This window comes from Typopeltis vanoorti, chromosome 6 (genome assembly GCF_054136105.1).
Source record: "Typopeltis vanoorti isolate ZY-2024b chromosome 6, IOZ_Tvanoo_1.0, whole genome shotgun sequence".
Lineage (NCBI taxonomy): Eukaryota > Metazoa > Arthropoda > Arachnida > Uropygi > Thelyphonidae > Typopeltis > Typopeltis vanoorti.
In genome coordinates, this window is record NC_143554.1 from 99606358 (window position 1) to 99632315 (window position 25958).

The 25958-nt window shown below is 34.1% G+C and overlaps 1 protein-coding gene across 1 annotated transcript in view; it reads right to left on the reverse strand.

Moving 5' to 3' along the window:
- Positions 1-421: 421 nt before the first annotated feature.
- The window catches only part of cert (ceramide transfer protein), a 210772-nt gene continuing 185235 nt past the window's right edge, over positions 422-25958 (reverse strand). The window contains exons 11-13 of the mRNA XM_090395057.1: positions 14089-14291; positions 11367-11493; positions 422-1268 (exon numbers count right to left, since the gene is read on the reverse strand). Of these exons, the coding sequence (XP_090251183.1) occupies positions 1141-1268; positions 11367-11493; positions 14089-14291 (458 nt within the window). The 3' untranslated portion in view covers positions 422-1140. The remainder of the gene's footprint in view (positions 1269-11366; positions 11494-14088; positions 14292-25958) is intronic.

Below are 25958 nucleotides of genomic sequence, written 5' to 3' on the forward strand. Positions count from 1 at the left end.
GTACTATCATATCCTGTACACCCCTTGAGGGTACATGACAGGAATTTGATGCTGATTGTATCTAAAGGTGAATTTTATGCTATATCTGAAATTCATTGAAAAAACCAGATATTTGAATTAAATATTTTGATAACTTCACTTTCTGTGGCATTTAAAACTATAAATGTAAACAAATTTGGTATCAAAGTTTCTAGTATTTTGAGGTTAGTGGAAAGACTCATGAATCTTGTAACTAATCATATTGTGAGTTTTTCTTTTTACATTGTTGTATTAAGTGAGTAAATGTGATGCAAGTGCATTTATTAGAAATTCTTATGAATGTTGTTTGCTTAACAGACAACATCTGAACTGAGATCTTTTTCAAATTGGTGAGCATTTCTATGATATAAATGTAACAAAGTTTGGATAAAAAGACAAGACGTTTTTCAATTTTTCTTTCTTGTTTAATAAAAATTTAAGCATCCCACATATATACTTAAATGAGCTTTTGATTCAGCAGTACAGGAATATACTCTGTAACAATAAAAACTTTATGAACTCTGTAAAGATCTTTGACAATATTTACAGCACATACTCATCAGTAAGTAGCAGTTGCAGACTTGATTTTCATACCAGTATTTCTAAGTTAGAAATTTAATATACATAATATAGCCCCCCCCCCCCCTTAAATTTTTATTTTTTTTGTTATTCAAAATTATAATTTTTTTTCTCCTCTAGTTAACATTTAAATAACCTGCATTTTTAAATGAAGGTGAACTGATTTTTATAAAATATTAAATACTTGAAAGGGAAATTTAAAAATGTGCAAAGGATGTACTAATTAAGGAACATACCACACTATTAAATAACTTGAACTTTTTTTTAAAAAAGTCAACCAAGTTTGATGGCACATGATGATATGAAATGTGAAAATGGATTATTTGCACTGATTCCATGAGATAGATATGGAGGAACAAATTCATCAGAGCAACATACAATAATATGCATTCATGTAACCCAAATTTCTCATATAGAAATAAAATAAGAAAATCCAAAAAGAAAGAACCAGGAGGAGATAAAGCAGATTATGAATTCTTTTTTTTTTGTTGTTGTTGTTCTTTCATGGCAATTGAAAACAGTAAAAAGAATTTCATCTTCAGATTAAAACATAATGGACTTGTTCTCTGTCATATCTTTTACATACAGAGTAAACCTCTTTAGGAACTTTGGGTATTCTCTCTTGTACACAGCTCGTAGTACCGATGCTGGAGCCCATCCACCTGGATTAACTGAAGATAACAAATTAAATTATTAGTAATTTTTTTTTGCTATAATTAATCTATTAATTAATAGGGCATTATAATAATAAATATATTAATAATAAATAAACACAAAACTAGAGAGGTCTACAAACTTATAAGAAATGACAATAGGAAGTGGCAAACAAGATCAGTAGTAGTCAAAAATGAAATGGTAAAGTATTGATGGACAAGACAGAAATCATACAGAGATGAACAAGATATTGCAGCAAACTATACAAAAATCAACTAAATGATACTGCAACAGAAGTAATGAGAGAATTAAAAGCAATCTCTCCACCAGCAGAGATCTTTGAAAATGACATCTTGGAAGAGGAGGTGAATAAGGCTATAAAACATCTCAAGACCAACAAGTCCTCGAAATGACAACATAATAGGCGAGATGCTAAAATATGGGGGAAGAATCAGTTATAAAAGAAATACATAAGCTATGTAATGAAATATGGAGATCAGGGTATGCCCTGGAAGAGTGGAAAAAATCGGTCTTGGTTGTTCTTCATAAGAAAGGCAATGCTTTAGAATGCACCAATTACAGAACTATTGCATTAATGAGTCATCTTGGCAAAGCGCTGATGAAAATACTAACAGAATGCCTGAAGGGGCATATGGAGGCACATCTTCTGGATGAGCAAGCCAGATTTCAATAAGATCGAAGTACAGTGCAACAAATACTCTCACTAAGACTAATAGCAGAGAAAGCTCGAAGAAAGAAAAAAAAAAGATATATATTGCTGTTTCGTGGACTTCAAAGAAGCATTTGATAATATTGACCAAAATATAACATGGGCAGTCTTGGAATCCTATGGTGCGGACAATAAATTGATCTGCCTGCTGAAAGATATAAACAGCCAAGCACAAGCAAAAATCAGAATAGCAGGTGAGACTGGAGATTGGTTTGCCACTAGTCAAGGCACAAGACAAGGAGACCCAATATCACCAATCATCTTCATCACACATCTGGGAAGAACACTAGATAAGATTAAAGAAGAAGGTGGAGGCATTTCAATAAATGGCATGAGAATAAACTATCTCTGCTTTGCAGATGACATCGTCCTGATTGAAGAAGACGCAGCAAGGCTGGAACAGACATTGCAAACACTATACACAGAAGGAAAAAGATATGGACTAAATGTCAACTTTGAAAAAAACCAAAACAGGAGTAACTGAACAGAGTTACGATAGACAGATTTCAACTGGAAAATGTGAAACACTTCACATATCTTGGATGCCACATGACGTATAACTTGAACCCCAAAAAAGAGAAAAATTAGAATAGCCAGAGCAACAACAATTTTAAAAGCCATGGACAAAATATGGAAGAGCCGAGCTATAAAGATGCAAACTAAACTGCGCATCGTAGAAACCTGTATCTTCAGCAGCATGCGCTATGGATGTGAGGTCTGGGTACTACTGAGAGAATCTGAAAGGAGGATATACTGGCATTTGAGAGGAAGTGCTATAGAAAGATCTTGAGAATAAGCTGGATACAGAAAGTGAACAATGAGGAAATCTACAGATGAATACAACCAAAAGAAAACCTGATCCAGAAAATAATCAAAAGGAAACTACATCTATTTGGCCATATATGTAGAATGAATGATGAGAGAAAATTAAAAACGTTGCTGTTTGAAATGATTGAAGGAAAGAACAAAAGAGGAAGACCAAACAGAGAACGGGGTGATGACATCATCAAATGGTGCAGAAACTCTATACACAAACCGAGTCATCTTGCACAAAATAGAATGCAATGGAAGAATCATATCAAGATGGCAGCAGACACCTACAGGCATTGGACCCATGGTTGTTGATGATGATGATGATGATGAATAAATAAATGGGCATTTACCTCCCAAACTACACACTGTTTAACTCTTTTCAACCTACATATATCCACTCTGACATACCTTGCTACAGAAAAAATTACTCACCCAAGATTAATTATTTCTTGACAGCCAAAATAATAATAACTGAAAAATGGTATACAAGCATTTTAGTTATACATCCTTTTGGCTGTCGAGAAATAATTAATCTTGGTTTGTGAGTAATTTTTCTCTGGCAGGGTATGTCAGAGTAGATATATGTGGATCAAAAGGAGTTAAACAGTGTGTAGTTTGGGAGGTAAATGCTCATTTATTTAAATAATCCTGCATGATACCTGCATCCCCTTTATCAACTATTGCCCTCTCCAGTTTTGCATCATCAGCAAACTAAATATCTTTCTTTCTCTTAAATCTTTCCATATATCAATCATTAATTTTCAAATTAAAGAACTGTGATCCTAATACAGAAATCTAAGACACGCCCTTAATCACCCTCAGTCTACTAGGTTCCACTCCACCATATACACTAGTCTCAGATGTTGGTCTGTCATCTGCCCCCATCGATGGTATTGCGATCAGCTTCATATCCATTCTCATTTGCTCCAACTTTTGTAATAGATTTCATGAAGTATTATGTCAGATTTTAACGAAATTGCTTCCCAAAATTGAGAAAGTTTAAGACAATCATAATTCATCATGCAGAATAGTTTCATGGCAGTCCTCTTTGTAGGACACACAAAAAACACCCTCTTATGAATTTGTAAATGGAAGAAAATACAAGCTGAGCAAGACTATACGGTCTTGGATATCTCAAACAGACATGTGCTGACCACTGTTTGACCAAAGTATGATAAATCACACATGAAAAGGCACTAAGTACACTACAGCAATGGATCAAGTTAGTCTTTTAGCAAATGTAAAAAGAAAGACAATGTATATATAAGGTGAAAAAGAGACTGTTAAACCTATGGAATGAAGAAGTCTGGCTATCTTTTTTTTTTGTGTGTGTGAACGCCTAGAAGAGATACCCTAAAAAACATCTTCTAGGAGACAATGTTATGCCAGTCATCTCATAGAGATGACTGTCATAACCATCAGAAAGAAATGTGGATAATTGTAATTCTTATTATAATAGAGTATTCATGGAAGAATACAAAATGAACTCCTTGATATGAAGATCAAAATGAATGCTTTTGATCATAAATGAAGATCAAAAGCAAGTCGATCCTTCCACAGTTCTTGAAATTATCATTATCCATGGCATTAAAACTTCTTGATCACCCTCTCAAGTTACGTCAAAAAAAATGAGCAATAAAGAGTCAGATCAAATAAGTAATCTGTTCATTCATTCATTAAATGTTGTCAACTTTTGTAATAGACCTTACTTTCTGGACACAATGTACAGAAAGTAAGGTCTAATCAAGAATTTGAAAAAAAACAAAACAAAAAAAAAACAACTAGTAGAAGAAAAAAAGGTTTTATTATATGCTAATATACCTACATATTTTTTTCCCACAAAGTCACCATTGATTTCTAGGCATTTTTGGTATCATAGCACCAGCTTCATCATACCAATTAAAAAAAAGCTTGCAACCAGTGAGTTCAACCACCAAGTCAGTTCTTCATCTTCTTCAAAGTGCTGAGATTGCAGCAACTTCTTCATATACAGGAACAAAAGGTAGTTACTGGGCATGAAGTCAGGACTGTAGGGTGGGTGATCGAAAAGTTTCCACCCAACAGTTTGAGCTGCAGTGTGAACTTGTGCTTGTGCATTGTCATGCAAAAGCACAATCCTTGACAACAGCATTCCTCCTCTTGTTCTGAATTGATCATCAGAGTTTCTTCAGCTTTTCACAAAAACACACCAGCATTAATTATGGTTCCTTGCTGAAGAAAATCACCAAGCAAGATTCCTTTACAGTCCCAGAAGACAGTGGCCATCATTTTATTTATTTATTTTTTAATCAATGGTGCCTGTTTGAATTTTTGTACTTTCAGGGATGATAAATGGCACCACTATATTGATTGCTGTTTGGACTCATTTGTGTATGAAATATACATTTCATCACCAGTCATGATATGAGAAAAAAGTTCATCGCCTCCATTTTTGTAATGCTCCAAAATTTTTTGAGCTGATTTCACTTGTTGCTGTTTAATTTTGACGGTATATAACAGAACACAGAATTATAAGTATCACTGTGTTATAACCAGCACCTTCAGAGCACAAAAACACAGTTTGTCACAGTACGTGAGACTAGAACAACATGGTGTAACAAAGGGACTAGTTTAACAAAATTGTAGCAACAACATGAAGACTAAAGTCTTAATTAGGCACCTATCTAAAAAAAAAAAAAAAAAAAAAAAAAAAAAAAACAGAGAGAGAAAGCAGGTGTACTAGTTATGTCTTAAGATGACTGTCTCCCGAATTTTAGGCAAATTTATACTCACATTTGTTGAGATTCAGAGTATGTTTCAAGGCTTCTGTTGCTTCTAAGAACAATCTCTCTGACTTGCAAAAGCTTCTTTTGTTTTTGTAAACAAAAGTATGTTGATCCTGTGTGCAGGGGGGGGGGTATCCAAAGCATGGTCTTCTAGGCCCGACTTGCCATAGTAACAGTGCCGGATGCATCTTTTATGTTCACTGATGCGGAAGCCGACAGTTCTTCCTGTTTGACCGTAGTAAGCTTCATCACACTAGCAGGGTACTTCATAGACTCCTTGATGATGAAGGAGGGATGCTATCCTTGAGTGAATGGATGAGAGTTGCTAATTTGACACACGGTCTGAATACAGTGCGTAGTTGATGTTTATTGAGAATTCTAGATATCTTTTCTGATGCGCCTTTAATGTATGGGATGGTGACTGTTTTGTTGTAGTTCTCTGTGGCGGATAGTGGGAGGGATTTCTTAGGAGTATTTAGTATTTTGTTTATCTTATAGGGATTATCGCTACTGGCCAAGAAGGTGTAGTGTAAGTGAGCTAGTTCAGCAGCAAAAGCATCGTCATTGGAACAGATTGCTCTCGCTCTGTGGGTTAGCAATTTTAAGATACCATACTGTTGAGAAAGGGGGGGGGGGGGAATGGTGTGATTGTTTGTGTAAATGTATGTGTGGGTTTTCTAAAAACTGAGAATGATAAGGAACCATCTGGAAGAGGCATGATTAGTGTATCCAGGAGGGCAGACAGTTATTAGCTTCGAGTTCCATTGTAAAGTGGATTTTTGGATGTTGGCTATTTAAATGGGCTAAGAATGTATCCAATGTGCCGGACCATGTGGCTAAATAGCAAGCACATTGTCAACATAGCGTAGCCAAAGTGTTGGTTTGAGAGTGGCTGTATTCATAGCTAATTTTTCCAGGTGTTCTATGTAGAAGTTGGCTAAGGGGGGGGGGGGGGAAGCACACAGCTATCCCATCTAATTGTTTGTATATTTTCCCTTTCCATGTGAAATATCCTGCATGTATTGTGAATTTAAATAGTTCAAATATATCGGGGGGGGGGAAGAGTGTGACTTTAGCAGATTAAGGGTTTCAATTAGTGGTACATTTGTGAATAATGAGGTGATATCAAAGCTCACCATTAAGTCTGAACTTTTTAAGGTATGGTGTTCTAAAATACTTTTTAGGTGGGCAGAATTTTTGACAAAGGAGGGAGAATTGTTTGTGAGAGTGGCTAGTAGCTTAGCTAAATGTCTAGCCAGTTTGTATGTGGGACTATTTATACTATCTATGATAGGGCGTAAGAGTGTACCTTGTTTGCAAATTTTTGGTGCTCCATATATCCTGGGTGTTTTAACATGGAAGGGCTTGAGTTTGTTTACTGTTTTCTTAGGCCAGGAAGTGACTTTTTCAGTAATTTACGCATCTTATTCTTTTATGTGTTGGTGGAATTGTGATCTATAATTTTGTACGTTGACTGGTCTTGTAAAAGTGTGTGCATTTTGTTTTCATAGTCTGATGTATCCATCACCACAGTTGCATTCCCCTTAACTGCTTTTGTTATGATAATCTGGTTATTATTATGTAACTCTTTTAGAGCAATGATTTCCTTATGAGGGATATTATTTTTGAGAGGCTTAAACTGGATTAGGATGTTGGCCACATCTAAATGTATGTTATTGGCTATTGCTGGAGGCAGGTCATATATTCCCCGTTCGATGGACGCCATTATTTCAGTTTTTGGAACTTTGGAGGCCTTTGGAGTAATGGCAAAATTGTGCCCCTGACTTAAAGCACTAATGGCTTCTTTGGTTAAGGTGAGCGATGATAAATTCACAACGATGCGATCTTGTTGTAATTGCTGTCATTGTGTAGCTGCATTGTTGGAGATTTGGATATATGACCTGCCTCCAGCAATAGCCAATAACATACATTTAGATGTGGCCAACATACTAATCCAGTCTAAGCCTCCCAAAAATAATATCCTTCATAAGGAAATTATTGCTCTAAAAGAGAATGATTTCCTTATGAGTCTCGCATACTGTGACAAACTGTGGTTTTTTTTTGTGCTCTGAAGATGTTATAACATCAGCGAAATATTAGCAATAAGCCAATAAATAATTATTTACTTATAATTCTGTGTTCTGATATATACTGTCAAAATTAAACAGCATGTACAACGAACACATAAGCCTTTCTACACGTTTCACTTGTTGCTGTTTGTGTATTGGTCAACATTTCTGGGACCCATCTGGCACACACTTGCTTATACCCAGGTTTTCTGTCACAATTTCATGAATGACTGAGCATGAAACTTCCAGGAATTCAAAAGAAAGTTCCATGATTGTAAAACAACAATTCTCACAAAGTTTTGTCTTCAACTCTTCTCACCAAATTAACTATCACTATACTTGGCCAGCCACTGCACCCTTCATCGTGAACATTGTTTGTACCCTTATTTTTACAAACAACACCACTGCCTAAACCTCACTGTCACATTAGGTTAGCCCAGTAAACCTTACACAGTCATTGGTGAATATCTACAGCACTATTGTTTATTAACAACAAAAAACTACATCACATCACTGGCAGGATTTTTTTCTTTATCACAACACTCATTATAACTTATTCATAGAAGACAACAAATGACACTACAATGAAAGTAAAATGGTCAACAGCTAGCTAATGAGTCACTATGCTATCATACATGTGTGACCCCTCTCCCATATCTTATTTGGTGGTAAATTCTGAATTTACCACCAAATAAGGTTAAGTTAGAGATGGTTACATAGACTTATTGTACTATGTAACCATCATGAGTGCACTTTCATTTTTTTTTTTTGGCAAACCCAAAAGGTTGTTTAAATAGCAAGAAAGTATTGTTAACAATAAATTTGAACATCTGAAGGTTTTACTTTTTCAGAGATGATATAAAAAGAGCTTTTCTGGAAGATGGAAATTTAATTTAAAATGGAAGTGTGAATGGATGTTAGGCAATTGCTGCATATTGTGCAGCTTAACAATGTGCCTGCTTACAATTCTTAATAAAAGTGAAAAAATTATAGATAACAATTTTGAAGAAAAATGGCTTTGAGAATATCAGGAAAAGTAAATACAGCAGGAATTGCAAATCTATGTGAGAAAGAGAGAAAAACAATGAGAGATGGAGAAGGAAAGAGGTTACTGATTAGCTGAAATGTTCTTTTCTATGCAGTCAAGAATTTTAATAAATATATTACATTTATACACTCATTTGTCACTATTTGGAAATCCTAGGATCAAACATTGACTGCTTCTTGATGGTGCATTATCTGATGCTAGATTCACATAACTTACTACGAGAAACAAAGAGCCCCCAATTGTGTTTCTATGTCCAGATGCATCTTGGAAAGGTGAGAATAGCAGGCCCATTCATTCATTCATTCATTCATTTCCAGCTAAATACACATAGCGTGTTTTAGATTCAGCGAACTTAATAAAAAACACACATGGTGTCTTGGCTGGAACTGATGAAAGGCATCATCATCATTATACACTGCATCAATAAAGAAAGAGCTGAAGCTAACAGAAAATATTACACAACCTAGCAATAAATACAGTTACAACTTGAACAGGGCATAAACCTTTATTCCTTAAATCTATCAGTAAAAACAGTAATGAACTTTAAATCTATCAGTAAATCATTTACAGCTTTCACCATGTACAAACCACATGTATAAACATAATGTGCATATAACAGCACTCATTGTTTAAAAATATCCCCTTTTTTGCCTTCACACCTGCTCGAAGTCTGTAAGGCCACAACATCCAATGGAAAAGCTGCCAATCCACCTTCAGGCTGGTGATGCTGGGGTGTCATTTCTTGCAGGCTACTCTTTCAAGATTCAACCACAATTTGAAGTCCAATTAGATGGTGGCATGTGGTCGGGCACATTTGCCTCTAAGCACGGTTGTGTGGTTCTCACCTCATGTGCAGGGGCTGAGTCCTGTTAGAAGGTTCACTGCCACCACGAAACAAGGTGACGTTCAGGGGCAGTACCAGAGAGTCCAGCACAGTGTCTTGATACACTTTGGTGGAGGTTTTGACCCCTTTCTCACAGAAATACAACTTGGATGCTACCCTGATATGCCCCCCCCCCCTGCCAAACCATCACTAGGTAATGACCTCTCTGAATCCTGGTAGCTATGACACGTGCTGTACGACTATCTGAGGATTATACCTTATTGTTTTGGCAGTTAAACGACTCTTCAATGGTGAAAATCTTCTCATTTGTGAAGAGGATCTCTCTGTCCATTGTTTACATAACACCAGAGAAGTACCTTTGATTTTATCACCCTCTGCTGCATAAGTTGTGGTGTTAGGAACTGTCCAGTAGAACGACAATAGGCTCTCTTTCTCCCCCAAGACTAGATATCTTGACATATTTTCTGTTATTGAGATAAAAACCAAAATAGATTTCCTTCTGAATAAATATAATTATGATGATGTCAGGCAATATGGATCACTGAAATGTAAAGTTTTCCAGGAGGTAGTTTCAATAAGTAGTTTCATTTGATTTCATTTCAAAATAAAATGAAATTCAGACTTATTGTTTTGGAAAAATCTGGAGAAAAAAAAAGGAAGGGATAACAAAAAGGGTAAATATGTAATGAATTTCGGCTATGGATACACAGCCGAAATCCAGCTGATGAGGAGTGATCTTTGATCTGCCTCAGAAAGGTAAAAGTTGCTGATGTGTTATACCGGGGACGGAGGAAGCAGGATTTTTTCCCTCCACAACAAAGATATACTAAAATAATCTACAGACCAAGAATAGTCACATGCAAGAAAGCTGAAGGCAAAAGTTGCATCCTTGTGGAGATCTTTTATAATTGATGTGAAGATAAGGCAGTGCTCCAAAATTTGGGTAGAATAAACATCAGTTCTATTGCAGTTATTAGAGTCTGCAATACTTCAGCTGACTGTTCTAAGGAACAATATGATTTTTAATAAGTTGACTTTTTTCTGAGGAAGTGGCCTTTTCAATAAGTAGTTCAAAGACTACTTCATCTTTTCTTCAAAAACCACAGTGTCAGGGGAAGACAGACAGGCCGAGAAAGAAGAGTTATCTCTGATCTGCCTCAGAAAGGTTGAAACTTTGTTTAGTTCCTTCAATGTTCTAATAATCGCTGGTGTGTATTATACAGAGAGAGGGTAGGAATTAGTTGCCTACATTTAAGTAGCTTGTGATTTGTCTGGAACTATGGTTTAATACTGCATCAAGTTTAGAGGTGCAGCATAAGGGAAAGGGCTGCAGTTCTCACTGTACAGCAGGATGTATTTTGAACTAGCTTTAGCTCTTGTTTTCTCTATATGTTTCCAAATCAGATGTCAGATATTAATAGCCTTATGTCAAGGTGCAGACTTCTGGTACTATAATGCCAGAAGAAAGACTGTTATGAACTCAACTATAGTTGCTGATTAGAGGAATCCCCCCCCACCCCAGATAGTTCCTGAATTTACCCCCTTTTGGAAACGAGCTTTAAATCCCCGCAACCAAGAAAATTTGACTGTAGAATTCAGTATTTCAGACTATAAGATATACCATGCCAGCTACCTAAATTTTCAAAATCACACTGACGCAATTATTAGTTTATGACTAGCTAGCTACCAACTTCCTTTGGGAAATAAAAGGCATTACAGGATGTATTTTTTTAATTTATTTATAAAATATTGAACAATCGTACATTTTCATTAATAAAAAAATAATAATAAAGGGTATTGAAATAAAAGCATTACTTAAAAATAGTTTTTTTTTTTTTTTGCTTACCTGTAGAGCAATAAGTAATTCGACATGTCAAGTTATCTCTAGTTATTTTCTGATCTTCAGCGGGTGGGTCAACGAAAGTCTGACAAACAAGACTGACTGTCAAAATCACCCGAACACACTTTCCACCCTAAATGTAAAACATATTTTATGTATGGTAGAATATATTTTTTAATTCTTATCATACATATATCATGGGTATAGATTAGATAGATAAATAAATATAATCATAATGATAACATACCACACCACATACTAGAGTCACATTATGAAGACAATTGGCATTAGACCTTATATCAAAAACTGTAGGTATTCAACTCAACTGCTTGCTTTAACATGGATAATATTGTACTCCTACACATATCCAAGTAAAAGTCTGTAGGATATCCTAACTGAACTGAATAAAAGATGTAATAAATTCGATATGAAAAGCAACCATAAAAAGACAAAGACTATGAAGACAGGCAGAACATAGGGAACAAGTGAAACATTTCAGTCATTCAAGCACAATTTTAAGTGAAGATAAACTAAATATGAAATAGACAATAGAATTAGCAAAGCTGGTATACTAGGAGGTCAACTGAATAAATTAATAAGAAAGATGAGAGAAAATAGTCAAAATACTAAACTAAATGTATACAAGACAGTGCTCAAATTAAAACAAAAACTTTGTAAAGACAGTGAAAAATTAATGAAGCTAACAGATAGCACCAATTTCAGAACCATACTAAAAAATGGTTCTGCCATTTTAATTGGTATTAGGTATTTCTAATACATTAAGAACTAGATATTTTTAGCATTCACAAATGTTAATCTAATGTGGTATAGGATAATCACTTAAACAGAATGGGAGAAAAAAAATTGTAAAAGAAATGTTTTTGCCAGGAAGGCAGGAAAAAAAAAAAGACCCAGAGGAAAGCAAAGATCTAGGTGAATTAATACAGTAAGAAATGTCTTAGAAGACTGAAATACAAGATCTGATGACACGGTAATTTACATAGGTAACAGATTAATTTGGAGGAAAATTGTCAATAGTAATTAATAATGATGTAAACATTTCATGTAATACTATGACATCCAAAAATTTTAAATTTTGCTTGAGTATCTGTGGATCGGATATACCCCCCCCCCCAAATGTAAATTACTTGCAGATGTGATGGCAAATACTACTTTCAGCAGTGACTGTAAATGCATTGAAAAATCCCCACATCACTTTGCACAGCTACATGCATAACTACTACTGCATCAATCAGCTATCTTCAAAGAAAGTTAAACATAGTATGATGTTTATGTGCACATTAGCAAACTCTTAATATAAAAAATCAACAGCTTTTGTACTTTTACAGTCTGTTACATTACACAACTGAAAACACTATAATAACATTTAATATCTAAGGCTTAAATGCCACTTTCAGCTCTCAAGTAGATAAAAGCCACTAATAGTGTACAGGTTCAAATTCTACTACAAAAAAAAAGATGTTAAGTCTCCAAGGTGAGTTCCTGACATATCTGGCTCTTAAGCTCCAAATCATTTGTGGATGTGACTGCCACGATAATAAGAAATTACAAATACCTTTTTTTTTTTTTGTATGTGTTCGCACATGCACAACGTTACACTGAACTAAAGATAGCTATAACAAAACGGTCATAATCACTGAGCCTCTGGTGACCAATTGTATTATGGATGTCATTTTTGACAAGATGGAATGAGAGGCTTATTAGATAATATGCAAACTACTGTACTTATTCATAAATTCATTTCATTCAAAATTGTTAATGCTTTTAGTTCATATCATAAATACTTTACTTTTGTCTGTGATATCTACTTCTATATAAAAACTGTACATAGAATGAAAAATTCTGAAACAGACTATAAAACTGATCTGATCATGACAGTCTTTTAGGGATATCAGTAGAAATTAAATATTATTCCTCTGCCATTAGGAGATGTAGCAAACACCTCCTGCAATTTTGTCAGAATATCTGATAAACAGTTTCTTGTATTAAAGTTTGTGATAAGTAAGTTGTAAACTGTTATCAAGATGTCCCTCATGTGAAACAAATTTTCACATGCAATAAATTTTTGCTCAAATAACATTCCTAATTAATCAAATTATGTGATTTTAAGTGTGAGCATTACTCTTTGCAACTATATTTAATCACATTACTTTTTGCAACTATATTTAATCACATTACTCTTTGCAACTATATTTAATCAACAATTGTTTCTAATTCTGTGAAGAATGCAATTCCATTAAAAAAATAAATAAGTTTCTCACACCATCACTATGAATAATACAAGTATATATATTTTATTCAAATCAGATTATTTTAAACAAACTATTATTAGTTTGTCATATTAACAGTTCCACAGCTATTAATATGCCACCCATTTCTAGAATTCATGATAAGTGAATGAAAGGCATCAAAAAATATATTTTCATGTTGATCATTAAAAAAAAAATCAACTCTCACCATAGAAAATTCACAGGGATCATAAGAATATTTTATTTATAAGTAGATGGTTTGCTATCATTTTCTTTTACAGTAGCAATTATGTCAATAAGACTTTTTGGTAGGTTGTTAAAGTGAGTTTGTTATGAGTTGATTGCAGATAGATATCAAGTATTCACATTATGCAGTAGTATCACATTATGCAGTAGTATCACATTATTCAAATGTAAATAGATATAAAGCATTCAACTTATCAATGCATTTAACTTACAGAAATAGAAGGATGATCTGTAGAATGGTTGCTAACAATCCAAATGTCATGGGCATCTTGATCTTCTTCATTTGGAACACGACGGATATGAGACCAGAAAAGGGAATCTCTTTGGCTAGCTGGCCATACCCGCTTATGTACTTGGTGAAATATTAAAGTATTTGCATCGATTTCTTCTACTACCTTCATTGTTTCTACAGTAGCTATAGAAAATTATACAGATTTTAAAAATTGTTAAGTTTTTAAAATTGTTAATTAGCATAAAGTATTATATTAATAATAATGTCAATGTTCAGTTTCTAATCTAACACAAAACCTTATTTTGTTAAATTTAACATGAGCCATTGAACTAAGAGATATTGCGTAAACCAGGGGTCGGCAACCAGCAGCTCAAACATACATTTTTGGCAACCCATAAAAGGTTGACCATACTTACATGGCATGTGGCCCATATGTTGAATTATTCAGTGATGTATTCAGTATGATGAATTATTAGCTCCAGTTTTGCAAAGAAGATGATGGTCTCATTTGGAAGCACATATATTTGCAAACAAGCATTTTCTGCCATGAGTTTTAGAAAAAATAAATTTTTTCTAAGACTGAATGATGAACATTTGCATGCTTTGATTTGATTTTCACCTCAGGTTATAATGTGGATACAGATAATTTGGCAAAGGGAAAACAATCACAAAAGTCACATTAAGCAGGAAGACACACATATTGCGATGCATAAACCATATTACAGGTAACCCTCGCATAACGCGGTACTTATAGAACGCGATTTCAATATAATGCGGTCTACAAATTGCAGAAACCCTTTATCTTTTCATATATTTTTCACTGCGTGACTTAAAAATCAAATTTTATCTTCGTTAAATTTGTGTCCACTTGTATCGCGCATGTAGTTATAAGTATCGAATTTCTATTAGGGGAAATACCCTTTAGCATGCATGCATGCATGTAGATTGTTTACTGTATAAAATGTTTATTGTTGAAAATTGTCTTTGTTTGCTGCCAGGAAACTGCATTAAAAAGCTGAGCACTTTATTTTCTGGTGAGTTGTATATGATATGTAATGCTTTTTTTTTTATGTAAAAAAAAATATTTTTATAGTAATGCCCACTTAGAAGGCTTTTGCGATATGGTTGAAAACGAAATTAGTGAATTGATGGAGAAATAGATTTAAATTAGGAGGAACTGGTACTATTAATATATGACGTCGAACCAAATGGCAGGGAATATTCTGCCAAAGATCCTGATTGTGATGAATCAGTTTAAAGAAATTAGCAGAAGGAATGGACTTGGCAAGAAAGTTAGGAAGTTATTTTATGGATAGTGATCTCTCAATGGAGTGCTCTGTAAAATTCATGAGACAATTGGATATTTGTTTAGCTCCATATTATGAACTTAATAAAAAATTGCAGCATAGTGGTAAGCAAGGTCTTATTACTAATGACTTCTTGATAACTAAACCAGCTGAAGTATGCAATGAGAATTATACAAATGATGTCCCAGAGATATCAAGTGATGACAACGTCTGACCACTCATAAATAAAGAACATCTATAAAATGTTCTTTATAAATGTTTTAGGCAAAATTTTTTATGTTGCCTGAAACATTTATGCATTATGTGCAATGAAGTTTACGTATAATTTGTAATTTTTATAAGTTATAAACTATGAAACAAAAACATAGTATAATGTTTTCTAAACTTACATGAATTAAATAAAATATATTTTGTGGAGTATATCATTGTTGTTTATATAATTAAAAAAGATTTTGGAACATAACCCTACTTTTTCTACGTGATCTAAGTATTGCATAACGCGATTTATATAATGCGGCATTTCTATGGAACCTAATATTCGTGTTATACGAGGGTTACTTGTACTTTGTTTTTAAGTGATAATTTTTTCTTGAGCTTTATTTTCATGCTTATTTCATATCTCGTACTTTAAATATTTCTGTGTATTTTAAGATCGATATAATAAAAATTGATAACTTAAGTATTTTTTTAACTCACTATTTTCTCTTAATTAAATGCTTGCAGCCCTATTATTAAAAATAAAGTTGAATGTGGCCTGCGAGTCTGAAAAGGTTGCTGACCCCCTGGTGTAAACCAAGACATTTTTAAAGCAAACTATTGCAGCAGTAATGCAGTATAAAAATGGAACAACTAGTTGAGTTCAAATAGTGCAATACTTATATGAAAAGAAACATCTCGTGGATTATTAGCCATTGCATGGATAATAATAAACCAATGACCCAATTAAAAAAAAAAAAAAAAGAAAAGTGCACCACAAAATTATGACTCTTTAGAAACAGTTTTTTCTAAATGTTTTAATATTGATGTGACATTTTTTTTTTTTTTTTTTTTTTTTTTTTTTTTTTTTTTTTTATAAATAAGCTTGACCCATCATGTATTTATTTTGTGCCTCAGCATTTTTCTGATATATTAACTCTCATCTCTTGGGAACTTTGTAAACCCCCCAAAGGGCACATCCACTGAGTGACAGGTGGGAGGGATCCCATTGGATATGGTGGGGTGGTTCGAATATACTGAATAAGGACCTGTGAACCAACAGGACCACGGAGGGTTATCAACTGAAGTAAGGGAAGTGGCTCTCTTGTAGTCATTAGCTGGGTCTGGTCTTCTCTTCTGCTTACTTTGAGTCAGACTACTTTCTGTTATCTGTTCCATTTAGTCTTTCTCTCTTTTTTTGAAAAAAATTTAGGCTATCTACCCAGGAATTCTAAGTAATTCCTGGATAGGGTAGGTATGACTCTTTAACTGTGGTTGGCAACATAACCTAAGAGAGGGTAACTCTGAAATCAATCTCTAGCTCAACAAGTTGGAGGTTCCACGACAGGCCACTTCCATGTCTTGGTAAAAAAAAAAAAAATATTGCTCTAAATCTTGAAAAGAAAGGAAATACTAGTAGATCTTTTTGCAAGAAATGGACAATAATTTTTGAGACATGGAGTGTACAAAGTCTATATACTAAAAGTAGATGTTTTATGGTTTAATCAAAAAAGAAGAAAAGAAAGGTTTTGAAATAATGGGTATATATATGGAGTAGACTGGATAAAAGCATAAGAGCTAAAGCTGGAGTATCTATTTTCATAAAAAGCAGATGGAAGACGCTAAGTAAAAACTTAGAAAGAAATAAATGAAAGGTTTATAAAAGTACATCTCGAAGTACGTGGACTGGAATTTCTAATTATCAGAACTTATGCTCCATGTGACAATGCCTCAGTCAATGAAAAAACAATATTTTGAAGATTTCAGAGAAATGATTGCATCAGGTGGACGCAAGGAATTATTAGTGTTAGGAGACTTTAATAGTTCAGTTGGGTAGAGTGGTAATCATTGTCTGGTGGGACATTATGGAAAAGGTTATATTAATAATAGATGCAGGATGATTCAGGTGTGTGAAAACAAGAAGTGCCAGGTGCTAAGTTTACATAGACCCAATCAACTAGAGGTCTGAAGTCAATACAGGAAAACCTCGCTTAACGTGATTAATTAATCCATCAATTAATGCATGCTAAGTGAAATTGCATTAAGCAAATATAATAAACAATCGGAATAATTATAATTCATCCATCAGTTAGCAGAAAGTTAAGTGAGAATGATCTTCAACTATAACAGCATGCATATGAAGAGGAAGATAAGCAGTATGAATGATATAATCACGTAATCACAAGAAAGATATTTATTTAACCAAATATTTCGGTCTGGAAATAGCAGACCATCGTCGGTGGTATTACAAGAACAGTTTAAAAAATATACAAGCTAGAATACTAACAATAGATCGTTGAAATTAGAACATGCCGCGTGATGTTATATCACTAAGTATGAAACGAAATATTTTGAAGTAGAAACATGATTGAATTTGCTATTTAAAAAAAAAAAAAAAAAAAAAAAAAAAAAAAAAAAAAAAAAAAAAATTAATGAGTAATCTTGATTAGGCTTTCCCAGATTTTTGATATAGATATGCAGTCATTACGATTCAGGTTGGGATGATGGAGCAAGGCCTCCACGCTTTCCTTGAACAGACGTTCGAACCTATAACGCGATCTATGTAAGAGGCGCGTTTTGGACCAAAGGATGCTGTGGTCAGTTTCAATCCCGTGTTGAGCCAAACCAGACTTTTCAGGTTTATTGTGAAGAATGGATGATTGATGTTCTTGGATTCTTTTTTCAAGAGAACTTTCTACTATCCAGCAACACATGAAACTCAATGGCTTTTCTGAAAAAAGTATTCAACGTCTTCTTACATCTTATAATCCTCCACAAAACAACAAAGATTCAATACGTCGAGTACCTATTCCTTATATCTCCGGTATTTCAGAACCTATCGCAAGAATTTTGAAGAAATATGATTTAACAGCTACGTATTCTCCTATTAACAAATTGTCTTCTCATTTTCCTTCTCCTAAAGACAAACGCTCAACTTTATCTCTTCCTGGAGTTTATCAAATTCCTTGCAACTGTGATCTCTCTTACTTTGGACAGACTGGACGTTCTCTTGAAAAAAGAATCCAAGAACATCAATCATCCATTCTTCACAATAAACCTGAAAAGTCTGGTTTGGCTCAACACGGGATTGAAACTGACCACAGCATCCTTTGGTCCAAAACGCGCCTCTTACATAGATCGCGTTATAGGTTCGAACGTCTGTTCAAGGAAAGCGTGGAGGCCTTGCTCCATCATCCCAACCTGAATCGTAATGACTGCATATCTATATCAAAAATCTGGGAAAGCCTAATCAAGATTACTCATTAATTTTTTTTTTTTTTTTTTTTAAATAGCAAATTCAATCGTGTTTCTACTTCAAAATATTTCATTTCATACTTAGTGATATAACATCACGCGGCATGTTCTAATTTCAACGATCTATTGTTAGTATTCTAGCTTGTATATTTTTTAAACTGTTCTTGTAATACCACCGACGATGGTCTGCTATTTCCAGACCGAAATATTTGGTTAAATAAATATCTTTCTTGTGATTACGTGATTATATCATTCAGTCTTATGTCGCAAGTATCCTTAAAACAACATAAGCAGTATGAACAAGAAGAGAATGTTACGACTAAGAAGCTAATTGCAAAAGAACTTGAGCTAGTTTTCAATCACATTAAGCTACTTTATAAAATCATGAAAGTTAATAAAAATCAATTGCTTAAACTTTTATTTAATGTGCTCAATTTTTTCATCTTGCAAGGCAATTTGCGATAGCTGGCGATCGCTTAATCAAGATTTTGATGGACTTCGAAGCTTCATTCCATATCAAGATCAAATAAAATTTACTTAGCATACTCAATGTGATTGAAAACTAGCTCAAGTTCTTTTGCAATTAGCTTCTTAGTCGTAACATTCTCTTCTTGTTCACACTGCTTATCTTCCTCTTCATATGCATGCTGTTATAGTTGAAGATCATTCCACTTAACTGTTCTGAATGGGAATCACGCAAGTTTCTCACATTTTCATTATCCAGTTCATTAAATCAAGTTCTTTTCCAGTTGTGCTGATTTATCCAATAATGTTAGATCTTGGATTTTGTGCACAATAAATTAACATAAGCTTGAGTTTAAAGTCGCCTTCTGCATTGCCTCCTAATAAAAACATAAAACAATCTTTAGATACTTTGTATCTTGGTTGAGATGCTTCAGTTTTTAGTCTTTTGCAACGTGGACAAGTGCTCCGCTCACTGCAGATTGGTGGCAAAAAATTTTGTATAACGTAAAAAAATCACGTAAACTGATTAATCACTTGCTTAAAGGGAGAAATAGTATCATTTCACTCAATCTCGCTAACTGAATGTTGCGCATATCAAATTCATGTTAAGAGAGGTTTTCCTGTAATTTATCTGCTGATAGCTAGACAGGAGCGAGTAGCAGTAGTACAAAATGTGAAAGCATTCCGTGGAGCTGAAGGTGGAACAAATCATTATATGGTAATGAGTATGACTGTATGTCCTGCATGTAGGAGACCAAACTTCCACATGATGATGGCAGAGTTACTGAGATCCCAAGATACAAAATAAGGCTGTTATAAGATGATAGAATATGGGATTTATATGTATGGTGTCTTGAATACAGAAATTGGATTTAACCAGAGAAGGATCTGCATATGAGCTGTATGACCATTTAAAGAAATGTGTACATGAGATTGCTATAGAGATCCTTGGAAGGAAAGGTAAGAGGCAAGGAAATATACAATGCATCAGTCAACAAGCAAAGGAGAGAAAATAGAAGAAAAAAAGAGAGCATATAAGAGATAGTTTAGCAGTAAAATCCTTCAGGACAGAGAGGAGTACAACAATATTAAGAGACAAGTGAAAAGAATGGTGATTAAGACTAAGACTAAAGAAGAAGTGTGGGAAAGAAAATACAGTGAAACTGAACAGCTAATGGGATACAGTTGCTCTTCTGAAGCCTGGTAATTTATGTGACAAATACAAGTCCCTATTATATTATTTATATGGATACTCCATGGAATCAAAAGACTCATCAGAGGAGACCAACTCTATCCACTAACACAATACCTATCATACATCTCCTTATAGTATTCATTGTTAGGGCACTCACAACCACCTCTGGCCATTTTACTCATTCATCACTCTCCAAGTAAAGAACTTACTCCACACACACCCTTATAAACTACCACACTTTTAGACAACTTCCAAGTGTGACCCCTTGTTTTCTCCCTACTTCCCCTGCATTGAAAAATTTCTTCTATGTCAAGCTTATAGAATCCCTGTAGTAACTTATAAGTTTCTATCATACCCCCCCCCCCCCTCCTCTGCCTGTCAGCTAAACTCTGCAATGCACACACATACACTATCAATCTATTCTCACATGGAACATTCCACAGAGCTGTCACCAGCTTGGTCACTCATCTCTGAATCCTTCCATCACCTCCAGATCCCCAAGGAACATGAGAGTTTACTGTACTATCATAATATCCAATACATCCCTTGAAGGGGAAAGATTATAATTATTGCTATGCCTCTCCATACTAATCCAAAAAATGTGTGTGGCAACATCAGGCAAGACAGGTATACAGATGACTGAGAGAAAGAGAGAGAGAGAGATTAGTGTATTTAAAATTCAGACTATTTCCTGTTGCACTGCACTGACTAGATGTTACAACCAACTTGGCTGTGATATCTACTGAACGTGACACCAAAGAACTTGAGTTCTTTGAAACTATTAATGCTCTGATAGAGAACTAGTATATTATATTTACAGATTCAACTACTCTAACATAGTATTTTCATGTTATTAACTTTTAATAACATTAAAATTCTATGTTAACATTTATAAGGTAATCTTCAAGAATGCGTGTACACACACACCACATTAAAGGAACTAGCATTGTACTACTGTAAGCTACATAATGTTCAAAACTAATTAATCTAACCTACTCTGAGAAAATAAAAATTTAATAAATAACAAATAATTACATCAGCTAATCAGAAAATTCCCATTTTTGGCATCCACTTATTAATGTGCTACACTTAGTCTTGACACATCATATTAATATATTCATTCATAGCTTAGTCCTGTTTATTCTTTGCCTGACCAATAGTTATATTTAGTTTCTTAAAAAAAAACCCAAAAAACTTTCCTCTTGTTGAGCTTTCTTTCTTTAAATTATCTTGTTTACTTTCAAGTAGCCAACAGCAGATACAATTTCAATTATTTTTGTTTGTAGAGAATAGTATTACTCTAGCAATTTGAGGATGACCATTGTTGTCAGCGTAGTACATGTGCTGACCAAAACTTAGAAATATTGAGACCATCATTCTTGTTTAAATTTGGTTGTTTTATGAAGGTCTCACAAGACTTTAAATTTTCTTTCATGCCACATTGTTTAATGTAAGGGTTGTGTGCCCTTCCAACCATCCCCTATAGAATGTATCAAGAGCATGATCAGAAAGGCATGTTTTCCAATTAACCCCTTAACGTACCAATTAAAAATCAGAAAGCGGTTGTTTTTCTGCCAATTTTTTGGGCAAGGGCGATTTGCTGGGTCAAATTCATCATTATTTTTCAAATAATGATGAATTTGTGCAAACACAAACGAAATAGCCGATACACGCCATTGGCAACTTTTCTCGGCAGAAAGGAAATAGGCACAAGATTGTCTAGCATCTATATTTGGTTGTATTTATATGTGAAACCAAAATTCAAAATCAATTTTGGTGCAATAAACAAAAGACGTGTCACAGATGTCTTTGTATGTTAAGGGGTTAATATAATATAATGAATTAATTCTAATATAATGAATTTAGTGGAAAGTTTTGTGTTCTTCTCTGATATCTACTGTGTCAAGTTTCACTTATGTACAAAGTTTATATGTAAATTTAATTGGTATGATGGGTGGGTCTTTGGATGTACTGTATAAATATTTTAATTTTATAGGAGATTTAAAGTAGTTTTGATGCTATACTTCCTTAAATTAATACATTATTTTTTCCAGATAGACCTATAACATAAGGAATAGATATAGCTTTGCTGAAATATCATTGTTTTTGTTTTGCATGTTATCAACTTTTTTTTTTTTTATTATAATCTGTTTCTTGTGAAAAGAGATCAAATCCATTTGTAGTTTTCCCAGTTCACTTTCAGCAAATTGTTACTGCTCAATTTTTGGGGGTATTCATTATCTTGCCATCCCTAGTTTTTGCATTGAGTCATGACAAGAGCTGGTAAAAAACTAACCAGTATGAGTATGCATATGTTTGTGGCATATGCTAAATGAGTGATAGTCCAATAGAAGGTGAATTAATTAGCATATTCAAGAATAGTAATGGAGTTTGTCTTTCAATTTCTATGAAGTGTATGCACTTTTATTTGCTTAAATGGAGAGTGCTCAAGGTTTGGTTATCATGTAGCCAAATTACAAACACATCATCAGCATATCTTTGCTGAAATGTTTCCATAAACAAGTTTGAGATGGAAGTGGGGGGGGTGAGCCCATGGCCATCCCTTCTTTTTTTGAAAAAAGTTATTTTGCCACATGAAGTAATCAAAGGAGCACATGGATGAAGAAGGTTATAATTTTGTTCTGTTAAAAGGGAAATGTTATTGATAAGGATGTGTGTATAGAGGGCAGTACAAGTAATGACTGCTGACTAAAAGATCTTAGCTATGTAAAAACCACAATCTTCAATTTTCACAATAAAGTGAAGACTGTTTTTTTTTACATAGCCAAGATCTTTTAGTCAGCAGTCATTACTGCCCTCTAGACAAACATTCCTGTTTTAGAGGGCAGTAATGTAAGTGCAGTAAAATAGTCAAGGAAAGACTTACTAATTCTTTTAGTGTTGGTGCTAATTTCTTGGCTAGGTAGTATGTAGAACTGTCAATTCCTACTAATATCAATATCAGTCTCAGTAGTATGCAAATACTATTTCTGGAAATTTTTCATGTTAGTAGTATGTTATTTTTGTGGATCCTGTAAATTGTTGGTGGTTTTTTTTGAGTAGTGCATATTAAATTTTTTCCTGAAAAGAAGTAACCTCTGTCAATAATTTTATTTTGTTTCCAATTATTTTTGCAGAATTGTTTGTAGCTGACAGCTTTGTAAGTATTGGTACTGAATGTCAGTAGGTTCACTTCTTTGCAGGTAATATTTTCTATTTAACAAAACTGCCACGTTACCTTTGTCATTCCTTATTCATTTTGTCATCATCAAATTCCTTACATGTACTCTCAACTTACATGTACAGGATATGATAGTACTACATGAAAAAAATTACATCATTACTAGCTTCCTATCTACAATTTTCCTCCAAATCAGTCTGTTATTTGTCAAGACTCCAACATTATCAGATCTTATATTTATGTCGTCTAAGGTACTTTGTACCATATCAATCCATCTATATCTTGGTCTTCCTCTGGGTCGTTTACCTGCCAACCTGGCAGAGAACACTTGTTTTACTAATCTTTCCTCGCCCATTCTGTTTAAGTGACCATACCACCTGAGATTAGCTCTGCTAACGCATTCCTGGAGGCTGACAATGTCAAGTTCTTTCCTAATATACTCGTTTTTAATATGATATTGCCATTGATGCCATCTGTTCACGCCCCCAATCTTTCTTAGGACTGTCATATCTGTGGTCTCTAGTCTTTGGTCAAGTGTTTTACTTCTGACCCAGCTCTCAGATCCATAAGTTAAAAATGGTTTGAACACTGTCTTGTATACAGCTAATTTAGTGTTTTGGCTAATTTCTCTCTTATTCCATATAAATTTATTCAATTGACTTCCTACCATACCAGCTTTGTTGATTCTGTTGCCTATTTCCATATTTATTACATATCTATTACAACAGTTATTCAATTTAGTCAGCAAATCTTGAAAACTTGTAGCAGATTTATTTAGAAGTATGGCATCCACATAAAGCAAAGAGCTGACATTAACATCTCCAATTCTGATATCATGTTTAATACCACTTTCCTTCACAATGTGATCCATATAGATAATGAATAACAGAGGGGATAATGTTTCTCCTTGTCTCACACCAGATTTAACAATAAACCATCTTCCTGTACTTCCTTCAATTCTAACTGCTGACTTACAACTCAAATAAAGACTAAGTAGTGCTTGATACAATGCCCCATTGACACCATATAACTGTAGCGTATTGAATAGCTTCTCTCTTGGCACCTTGTCATATGCCTTTTCCAGATAGACAAAACTTAAATACAGATCTTTGTTATATTCCCATGATTTCTCAACTATTTGTCATAAAGTGAAGATCTGATCCTAACAGCCTCTATTTGGCCTGAATCCAGTTTATTCTTCACCCAGCTTTTCTTCCACAATTCTTCTCAACCGTTTCTCAAGTATACTTGCATAGATCTTGCCAGGAACACTCAGTAGGGAAATACCTCTGTAATTTTCACATTCAGTTTTATTTCCCTTTTTATATATGGGTACTATTAGAGCTCTACTCCAATCATCAAGAATTCGTCCCTCTGTCCAGGCCTTCTGAACTATGCAGTGTAGCCACTGTAAGATTTTTATACCACAATACTTCAGCATTTCTGGTCGAATATCATCTACTCCTGCTGCCTTTCCACATTTCAAGCCTTTAATGGATTTTTCTATCAAGTATGGATATGTTTTCCTGACTGTATGCCTGTTGAGTGTTTTTTTACCACTGTGCTATAACTATTTGTTTCATTTAGCAATTTTTCGAATTACTCCATACTTGAATGATATCTTTTTTCCTCCAATTTTCATGTCACTTTTATCATCTCTAACTTCTTTTACAGCACTCTTTCCTACATTTCTAAGCTTCTTCAACAACCTCCAGAATATCTTACCACGTTCTTGATATTTATTTTCTATGTTCTTGCCGAAGTCCTCCCATGACTTTTGTTTAGCTTTCTTACATTTGTCTGTATTCTCTAAGAGCACAAGCTGACTTATTTGACAGGAACTTTTGATATGCTTTCTTCTTTTCCTTCACTGCCTCTCTTACTTCCTGTGTCCACCATGAAAGTCTGATTTTTTCTATCCTTGCAGACAACCTCACCACATGCCTTTCTGGCTGAATCAATCAGCGTTTTCTTCAAAGTTTGCCACTGAATCTCCAAGGTTTGGTTCTTGTTCTCAAACTCTTTCATTTTTTCTTCAATAATCTTTGTGTATTTTATTTTATTCAGCTCTCAGATGTGAACTGTCTACAGTTCGCATCTGTGAGTTGCTCAACTTTTTATTCGCCTTAAAACTTTCTTAAATGTCATTCTTTTCAATATGAAATTCAGTTTAATTCTGATCATGACTAAATAGTGATTGCTTCCAATTTGAAATACCTGTGTACCTTGTCCTGCACCAGGGAGAAAACATC